The sequence below is a fragment of the Balaenoptera physalus genome, assembly GCF_965194825.1.
Source record: "Balaenoptera physalus genome assembly, chromosome: 2".
Lineage (NCBI taxonomy): Eukaryota > Metazoa > Chordata > Mammalia > Artiodactyla > Balaenopteridae > Balaenoptera > Balaenoptera physalus.
This window is the reverse complement of record NC_138883.1, coordinates 163,243,232-163,252,898: the sequence shown is the minus strand read 5'-3', so window position 1 is coordinate 163,252,898 and position 9,667 is coordinate 163,243,232. Positions and strand designations below refer to the sequence as shown.

General features: G+C 42.5%; 1 protein-coding gene across 7 annotated transcripts in view; it reads right to left on the bottom strand.

The window, feature by feature from the left end:
* Positions 1-432: 432 nt before the first annotated feature.
* NRP1 (neuropilin 1) overlaps positions 433-9,667 on the bottom strand; it is a 137,353-nt gene continuing 128,118 nt past the window's right edge. For 5 of the 7 annotated variants that reach the window (XM_082449667.1, XM_082449669.1, XM_082449668.1 and 2 more), the window contains 4 exons: positions 8,142-8,416; positions 7,554-7,650; positions 5,394-5,444; positions 433-3,270 (listed from right to left, as the gene is read on the bottom strand). In XM_082449667.1, coding sequence (XP_082305793.1) covers positions 2,981-3,270; positions 5,394-5,444; positions 7,554-7,650; positions 8,142-8,416 — 713 coding nt within the window. In that variant the 3' untranslated portion in view covers positions 433-2,980. The remainder of the gene's footprint in view (positions 3,271-5,393; positions 5,445-7,553; positions 7,651-8,141; positions 8,417-9,667) is intronic. The other 2 variants (XM_082449672.1, XM_082449670.1) reach the window with 1 other exon arrangement.

Below are 9,667 nucleotides of genomic sequence, written 5' to 3'. Positions count from 1 at the left end.
GAAAAGAAATTTTCCTAAGAATTACCAAGTAGCTCAACTTTGCCCTTTCTCAAAATTTAGCATAGCTGCATGCCTAAACACTGTCAGATTTATTATCTAGTCACTACAAGAAAAAAACTTACCAACAGATATTTGGGAATTTCATTAAAAAAAAGAAAAAAATTTACAAAATGGAATATAGAAACGTTTTATACAAGATTTGGAGTTGAAATTTTTCCATTTATAATGCCAAATTCTTTATGCCTTATCTTGACAAGTATCCAGTTTGGGTTGATATTCTTTCAGGAAATGTCTTCTTAATCTTCTCTCCTTATTAGGATATTATTTTTAAAAGAGAACTTTAAAAAATCTTGAAAGTTATTTGATGCTGGAATAATACCAATTTCTTTAACAATAACAAAGCTAATATAATAAAAGCCATCAGGTTTGGGATATTTTAGGAAAATGTTTAATTCAACTGTTTCTTTGGAATGTAGTAGTCATAGTTTGGAATTTAAGTTACAGTTCAGTTCTATGTGGTTTTTTATGCAACTCAGTGTCTGAGAATACAAATGTCGTTTAAAGTTAAGGCTTCGCTGTTCATTTTGAATCAACAATTTACAAGTGTCATATTGTCATAGAAAATAAAAATTTCTGTAAAAAAAATTTGCACAAAATTTTATGATGGTACAAAACATGAAGCAATAATATACCAGTAAAATGAAAACATTTTACTACAGAAAGCTTTATAGATCTCAATAAAGAAAAAAATATGTTATTTTACACCTTTTAAAATTACGAAACAATCTAAAACAATATAAACTGAACATTTTGTAACACTGCCTTTACAAATTAATAACTTTATAAACATATAATTTTTAAATATATTTATCAGTGCAAGATACTTTCAAATTTAAAGTTGCAGTATCATTTTTCCTTGGCTGAAGACAACTGTAAGCCAGTTGCCTTAAAGATAAATCAAGTCTTAATGCTTTCATCCTGGTACGATTATAACGGCTGAATGGATGCCTCTGGAGATAAGAATCTATTCTTCTTTCATAGTGATCAATAGTTTCCTGGAAACAAAAGGCATTCTCAATTCAATTAGACCAGGATGAATGGACTTTTCCCCTCCATGATGCAAATGTGACTCCCACAAATATATTTGAGTGAGACCTACAGCAGTGCCGGAAGGGAGGAAGTTCTTACGGTACAACACGGCATGGCACAAATACACGGAAAACAACCAAAGCTTCTTTGGGTTAATTCAATGCTGCCTGATAAGATATTTACCTCTCTGTGCCATTGGAGGCTTAGGTCTTGCCAGCCCCAAGGCAGGCTTTTTGTTTGGGAGGCACTGGAAGTTTCTAGAAGCATTCATTCAAGTCTCTGTTTTTTCAGGGTTGCTGCTGACTGAATTCTTAAAAACATTTGTTTTGACTTTATTCATTTTCTTCCCCTCTGTCATCTTAAAATACTTCATCCCCAGGCACCAGGATTTATTGTCGCTTTCTTAAATTAACTGTTCTTTCTTCCACTTCCCTTGTCTGACTCAATACCAAAACAAGAAGGCTCTCATGGGTCATTTTTGTGTATTTGGATGTAAAAATCTCCTGTTTTTGGATATGGGGAGAACTCTATTCCTTTGGGTCTCACTTGAAAGCCAATTAGTATTATTCCTTCTCTCAATTTATCACTATTTCTATTAAATGCAAACATTTCTATCGAAGATCATTTCGATTGGAATAGACAGACAAACGGCTTTAGGAAAAAAGATACTGTCACTTTAACCAGTTAACAAGGAAACCAAAGTTAGACTTTGGAGGGCAAAGTTAGGAATTTCCCTTATTTATTTATTTTCCAACATAAAGTCTAGTAAAAGTGTTTGCCATTACCAGCAGGTTAAAGCTGCAAGTTTCTTTTCTGGATAATGGCAAATGCTTAAATCCTAAGAGAGAAAAAAGACAGAGAGATAGGAGAGAAAGAGTTTACATTTGAAAATACATTCCATATGAAAGAACAGTAAGAGAGAATATTGCAGCTTTATACAAAAGGGTCAAGAGACATGAAATTGAACTACGGAAAAAGCAGAACAATTAAGCCACGTTGCCAAATCTTCGGAGCCCTTGCCTACCCGGAGGCTGACATCTCACACTAAAATATACTTTCTTCTTAGTCAGTGGGCCACCAGGGTTTGATTCAAGAGGAGGGCTTTCACCAGCGAGAAACAGGGCGGGTTAATGTAACACAATGAGAAGCAGTACAAACAAAAAGGCACTTGAGAGGACGTAGACCAGCCAGTGCCAAGGATTCTTCGTTGTGGTTGTCGGCATCACACCCAGTTGCCAGCAGTGCTTGGTGATGGCACAGTTTTCTGTATGGAGTTCACAGCACAAGGTTGAGTACAACACTGGAAAACATCGAGGAAATCTGACGGTATTGCTTCGTAAACAGAGCTGACACACTAGACTGGTACTGAGGCTACGGTACTTTAACAGAAAACATCCTACTCCTTCTTTGCCTATGCACGACGCGGGCGATGATACACAAGGCCAGCTTCAGGAGTCCACTGAAATGTGGTTACTCGAATATATTCTGGGCACTGGGCTGCAGGTAGCATGTCCGTCAAAAGGGCCCCACTGAATACGCTTGGTGCCAGCATCTTGGATTTTGCAGTTTCCGAAAAGAATCCAGAAGAGGAAGAGAGAGAAGGGAAAGGGGAGTCCAAATGAATTATTAAGTCAATCATACTTGGTCTCAACACCAGCATTTGATTATTCAAAAGAAACCAACAGAAAGAAGCTGACTGTACAGGATTCCGATTGTGAACACAGCTAAGTCGTTCACGTCTGTCGGCCGAACTCATCGAAGCTCCTGAGAAAACCTGGCTTGGCATCATTAACGCACTTCCCAGCCTGAACAGTGAAAGATCAGCCGGTCCCCAGCTCAAGCTCTGTCCTCCGCTCCACTCTCCCGCTTGCCTGGTCACCTCTGTCTGCCTTCATGCCTCCGAGTAAGTACTCTGTGGATTCAGTTTGTCTTTTTTCAACTTCACGCCATCCACAAGTTCGAAGTTATAGTTCTCCAGGGCAGATAAGTTTCTTTCCGACATCCCGTTGTGCCAGCAGGCACAGTACAGCACGACCCCGCAGACGGCGCCCAGGAGGACGCCCAGGGCGCTCATGGCGATGATGGTGATGAGGATAGGGTCCAGGGTCTTCAACACGTTGCCCGGCTTCCTGGAGATGTTCTCATCACCTTCTCCCGTGCCTTGGTATCCTGGGGTGCTCCCTGGGGAGAAAAACGAAATTGGCTCCGTGAGCTGCCAACGTACCAGATGACAGTAGACAGAGAAATGGAGAAGAAGGAAAGAGAAAGGAGTGAAGCACACGTCCAGACTGGGCTGTCCTCCCCAAGAGCCTGCGGGGATTTCTGCAGCGGGGGTTTGGCTCCCCCATCGCCAAGAAACACCAACGTTTAGGTTTGACTCACTGCTGGGAATTGAAGGTGGGAGGGAAGGGTACTGGGTGTTGGTGCTGTGATTCTGACAGGAAGCTTAGCGCATGGAAACCACTGACTCTGGGTAAACAATGAGGGTTCGGTTCTAATCTAATTTCGATTTCATGCAGCCTGCCATCTGTGAGATTGTAATCTGTATTTATCGTCCTTGGACAGATATGAGGTCTGTAAACTTTGCAAAATGCTTCGTCACACATTTGTCTAGAGGGGGATTTAACCATTCCTGGTGCATCTGCCTGATCCCGAAACCGGGCACGAGGAACCCACCCAAGCTGCCCTTCTGTGTGGTACTGCTACCACCTATCAAATCTTCAAGTTTCCCCCTTGAGTCAATGGTGGTTTCACTCAAGAAGGAGAGGGCTTTCAGAAAGAAGGCGGGCATGCCTGCTGCTGACATTTAAAGTGGCTTATGGCTCCAATCTAGAAGCTGGGTCAGTGCTGTGCTGAATAGAACACATTTAATAATCAACATCTTTGCTGCCCTGGTGGTTTCGCTGGAGATGGTCACACAGCTCTGCACTCAGGCACTGGGGAAATGTTTTCTTTAGAGTGGAACATGAGAAATTACTAACATGGGAGCTTTGAGTCTCATTACCTGGGACTAGAAATGAGACTAAAATGTCAATGTGCAGCAGCCCTGGTGTTTACTTAATGGTGTTCTCATCAACAAGGATTCCAATCAAAGAAAACTAAAAATATGAGACGCAAGTCCCTAAATAGGGGGAAACAAGATACGGGGACATATTAATATTCTCTCCCTTGATGCAACATTGTTTTGAAACAACCTCTAATAAAGTTTACAACCCAGCGTGGACTACATAACTAAGCTAAACGAGTCACGTGTTAATATGACCAACCGCAGACATGGTGCCATCTTTATTTGTCTCCATCAAGCCCAAGTCTGGCTATAGTAGGTCCACATTTCTAATGGCAACAGGTGCTGCTGTTGATGGATAGGGCACAGAACTGCTGGCAGCAGCTGTGAGTGACGCTGGGGCAAGTGTCCAACACCACCACTGCTGGCAGGAGGCGCAGAGACTTCTGGGAATAAAATAATATCAGGCAAGGCCTAACTCCGACCAAATGTCTTGCGTTGGATCACAAAGCAGTGTTCAACGAAAACACACATTTCTGAGTTAGTCAGTCTGAAGTCTGAGGCTACCATCTAATTTGCTGTGTTACTTAAGGCCAAGTCACTGCTCTGAGTTTCAATCTCCTCATCTGCAAAATGGGGATAAATACACTCAGAGAGCGGCTGTGAGGATTAAATAAGATAACTCATGTAAAGCGACTGGAACATACTAGCTACTCAGTAAACCCCCATCATCATCATCAGCATCGTTATCATCAATACTGTGATCATTATCGCAAAACGAGGGTTTCAGTAGAGGAAGCTGGGAACAGATGGCCCAAACAAAACACATTATCACAGAAATTGGGCTCCCGTTCTCTAAAGATTATATCTGGATATCAACCAGGAACAAGAATTTGGGTTGGTTTCAAATTATTATGTGAAAATTATTGCAGGTCTTTGGGTAAGAAACCATCTTCACTAGTTTCCTGTGTCCATAGTTATAAAGTGAGAGTGTTTCACGTCATTGTCCTCTGAGCCCCCTCTTCCAGCTCAGGCAGGGAAGGGCCAGGGTAGCACACGTCCCCAGGGCTCACCCCCTTACACAGGCTGACGCTCTTACTGTGTGCGGCTCCCAAGTCTGCAGAGCAGGTAGGAGAGGGCACTCTGACGACAGCCCAGGCACAGTACCACGGATGTGGGTGTTTATTTCATGTGAGCTGCTTTGATACACCAGGGCACCAAAGTTCCAGAAAGCTTCTTCATAAATATACTGAAAGCCACAGTAAAATATTTTAAAAATCGGTCAGCAAGACAAATTTACCTGTTTCGTCGATTTTACTTTCTGGGTTCTTTTTATCCAGGTCTGCTGGTTCTGACAAGTCAAACAAAATTGAAAGAGATATTTGAACTGCCAACCAAATACAATACACACAAACTACATAAACCTTTACACATACACATACACACACACACACACACACACACCACACTAATGGCTCTGCTGGGTTTCCTTTGGAGTTTTTAGTACAATCTGACCCCACCAAGTAACTGGAGAGCTATAGAGAGGCAGTGTTAAATGACTAGGGAATTGGTGTCAGATCTAAATCCAGGAAGCACTGCTGGAGCAGAGAGTGTTGTCTTAGGAGAAGAGCAGGGTGGAGGGAAATGGTTTTGGCATTTGGAGTGTGGGGAAATCTGGTGAAAATAGAAAACAGAAGTGGAATTGCACATATGGCTACCATCCTGTGCTTTTGTAGATAACTGCTTTGTAAGTGTTAGTCAGTTTCTCATATGGTATGTCAGCTCATTAAGGCCAGAGATTGTGTCCTGTGTCTTACCAAAAAAAAGAAAGAATCTGGAGGGAGTGGAGTCCTGGTATCCCTTATGGTTCTGAGTAGAGCACAGGGACCTGGTTCACTCCTATGTCCCCAGCATTTAGAACAGTGTTCAGAACATACGCAGTGCCTCGATAAATATTTGTTATATTAATGCATGAATAATTAACAAAGAGCTGATAATCTCCCAGCATCCATGGCTAAATATTCAAGGAAACATATTTGTCGAATAATTGTAGAATTATCTTAGACGCCTTTTCATTGTTACAGCAATACAAAGTTTTAATGGTGCTTTAGCTGTGACTTTCTGAGTATAACGCCCAGCAGTAAGCACAGCTAAGCAGATGAGTCACATGAAAACAGAAAGGCTCACGGACTTGTCTTAGCTTCTATACATTCACTGTAGCACTCGGACGCTGCTTTGCACATAGAAGGTGGTCAGTGAAAACCTGTTGGACCAGATTGAATGTACTTCTTGGTTTCAGCTGGTAGAGCTTTTGCTCTCCCATTCCAAAAAACATCACCATCAATCTTCTCATCTTGGAAAAGGAAAGCAAGTAGTACGTGCCCCGTGTAACTGTATGAAACATACATTTTAACAACTGTGTAGACCTGGATGTGGGGAATTTGTAAAGTAGTTGCAACTTAAATATTAAGCCTTATTTTCTGTGAAGGTCTGCAAAGTACTGTGGCAGGAAGCAGACCTTTATTCACTGCCCTCTTTTTCCCCCAATTTCTTCAATCGACCCTATCAAATTATTGCCACTTTAGGGATTACGTATATCCAATACATTGTATAATAAAAGCTTTGTAAATTGCTGAAATGACCAAAAACCCATTATAGCCAACAGGCCTCCTTTGTCTTAAATTTGCCCAATAGGGTTATTCCATTTTGTTATAATTAACATCCTATTATATAATGATATATAACAAAAGTTTAAGTGTAGCAAATGGAGCTTAAGACTAATTACTGTGCTATTACATTGCCATTAGTGGTGCTATGTATAATTATATATCAAGAACTGGGAGAATGAATTGGTTTTCTACGTCAGACTCTTACTCACATACACCAGATTGATGAAATCCGTAAACTCTGAAATACTAGGCAAACTCTCTAAATTTCCTTTATTCTTTTGAGTCAATTCAACTGTTTTTAGAGTCAGAAACATCTACTTATTTGTAATAAAGCAAAGAATAATGGTGTCTATGATTCATTCACAATGTAATCTTCATTAAATCCACTGTGATAAAAAATTTCAAAGGCCTGCTGCTTGTTGACACACTCAGGTATTTGGAATTATCCAGATGTCTGAGTTTTCCACATCTCATCACAATGTTTAGGCATGGCGTACACAGCCTGGAAACTGTGAGTCTCTTCTTTGCTATGATCTTTGGATTGCATATTATTTGTGTAGTTTTGTGGGTACCAGCCAGACATTCTAAGTGAACCAGGTTAGATAATGGGGCAGCTAAAGGTAGACTGACCTGGCCTTATGCCCTGTTGCACCAGACCACGCGTTCTATAGGATGCGCTTAGAGCCCACATTAAAATTCGAGCTCCAAATGAGCACGACAAAGACCATTCAATGGAAAGACACGTGCCCTGAGCAAGCACTGCTTTGGTTTCTACGGCAACCCATACTTACTTGTGCAGTCCTCTTGAGGGATGTGGTTATTGATGCTAATGTCATCCACTGCAATCCCGCCAAGGTTGCCTTTTCCGATTTCACCCTCAAAAATCACCTAACAAAATGAGAGCATTTTCACAGTATTTAAATGTTGGGTCCCAAATAACAGTGCTTACAAATGCTTTTTCAGCTCAAGTCACAGCACGTAAATGAAATTCGTGAGATTTCGAAAGAGCACACGATTCGCTCTTCAATCCATATTAACTGCTTGGGGATGGCATAAAACTTCTCCTCACTGTATCTTTGTATGATACAGAATTTAAAACTGGAAAAAAGCAGCAAATTAAAGGAATGTTCATTGTGACAGCCCCAAATAATTATTGAGTAGCATTTTCCCTTCTTTCTCAGCAGTCGGTCCTACGTCTGTAATCTAGGCGACTGTGAAATATGCTACTGAGATTATCAACATTGCAGCAGTATCTCAGGTTCACGAAACACCTGAAATAAAATTTGGAATGATTTCCGCATCTCATTTGCATAACTTTCAAATATTACCCCAGAGACCCCAAAACAGCTGCCCGCCCCATCCTAGAGAAGGGGGCCCACCTGGTAAAGTTTCAGAGATTTGTGCAGCAGGACACGCCCCTCTTTCCAGTGGTCCCCTTGGTGTCCAATGGCCATCCAGACCAACTGGTCATATTCCTCTGGCTTCTGGTAGCGCAGTTTGACCCGCAGCGTGCCCACGTGTGAACCAGACATGTGATACCAGAAGGTCATGCAGTGGGCAGAGTTCTGGGAATAAACCACAGGGCTCACCAGGCGAGCCACTTTGCCTTTCTGGTTTTCGTCAGCTTGGGAGTAGATGAAGTTGCCATCTCCTGCTGTGACAAAAAGCTGTGTTAAAGAGAGTGGCCAAATGGATGAACCTTTGTCTCTTTTCTATCAAGTTCTGCTACTCAAACCTTCTCTCCTGGGCTGAGCACCAGAACCCAATTGTGCAGGGGAAGGGAAAGTGGGCAATGGATGGAAACCTCATTGACACTGGAGGCTCTGCTCTCAGCTTCTGTGAAAGCACGTTTGTGACAGAGGCTGTAAACAGCGTTCGTCTGATACCACGTATCTGGAACGCACTGTCACACGGACACGGGCTATGACTTGTGTTGGTCTCTGCACCATTGCAAGCAGATCGGATGTACAGGAAGACCTGTTTTCATGCAACTTTAAGATTGCTTCAGCAGCGCGCATGTGAACACAGACACTAAATGGAAACATTTAGATGTATTCTTATTTATTTACCATTGGAGCAGGTAGACTTCTGGTTGATGATGCTTTGGTCACTGTAACTGCTTGATAATAAAGCTGCAGTTTGTCCAAATAATCTGGCAATCTTTTTTTTCCCGCTAAACTTTGATTCTTTCCTCCTAGTTTGTTTTAATGGCTTATAAATTCCTTAAATACACCTGAGAGCCTGAAACTCAGCTGTGAGCCCCGCTCCTGTTTGATGTGGGCTTCTGGTTCCAGGAGAGGTGAGTCTGTACTTCTGACGCTTATTAGAACCTGCCATTTTGGCAACGGAGATGCTTGCCGAGCTTGGAGGACTAACTCCTGACTCTGTTGTTAATGAACCCCTGTGGGAGCACTGCCTTCTGCCACCACCTGGTCTAAACATACCACTCGTGTTTCACTGTTTGCTCTGCAAATAGCAATGCTACTATAACACCGTACCTGCTGAAAATATGGATCTGACGCTGAGCCTCAGTGGGCAGCAGGATGTTCGGTGTGCTGCCCCAGAGGCTGGTGTGCTTGGGAGATACTCTTTCACTGCGCGTATGTGAGCACATCCTGAGTCAGCGGCGTCCAGGTGAAGTGGACGTGTCCTCAGCCGCTTTCCTCCCTCACCTGGCTGCTTGTCTGAGATGGCTCCCAAGCCCTCTTAGTAAAACCGGTGGGCGGGGAAAATGAAAGGAGGGTGGAAATAAAAACCATGGCCCCGGCAGTACGTGTGATGCTCTGGACCACGCAGACTCAAGTCACCCCTGGGGTCTGTTTCCTCCCACCGATTTACCGAATGATGCTCACCTGTGTGTGTATGGTGCCACTTCACTCAGCCCACCAAGACGGGCAAGTAAGAC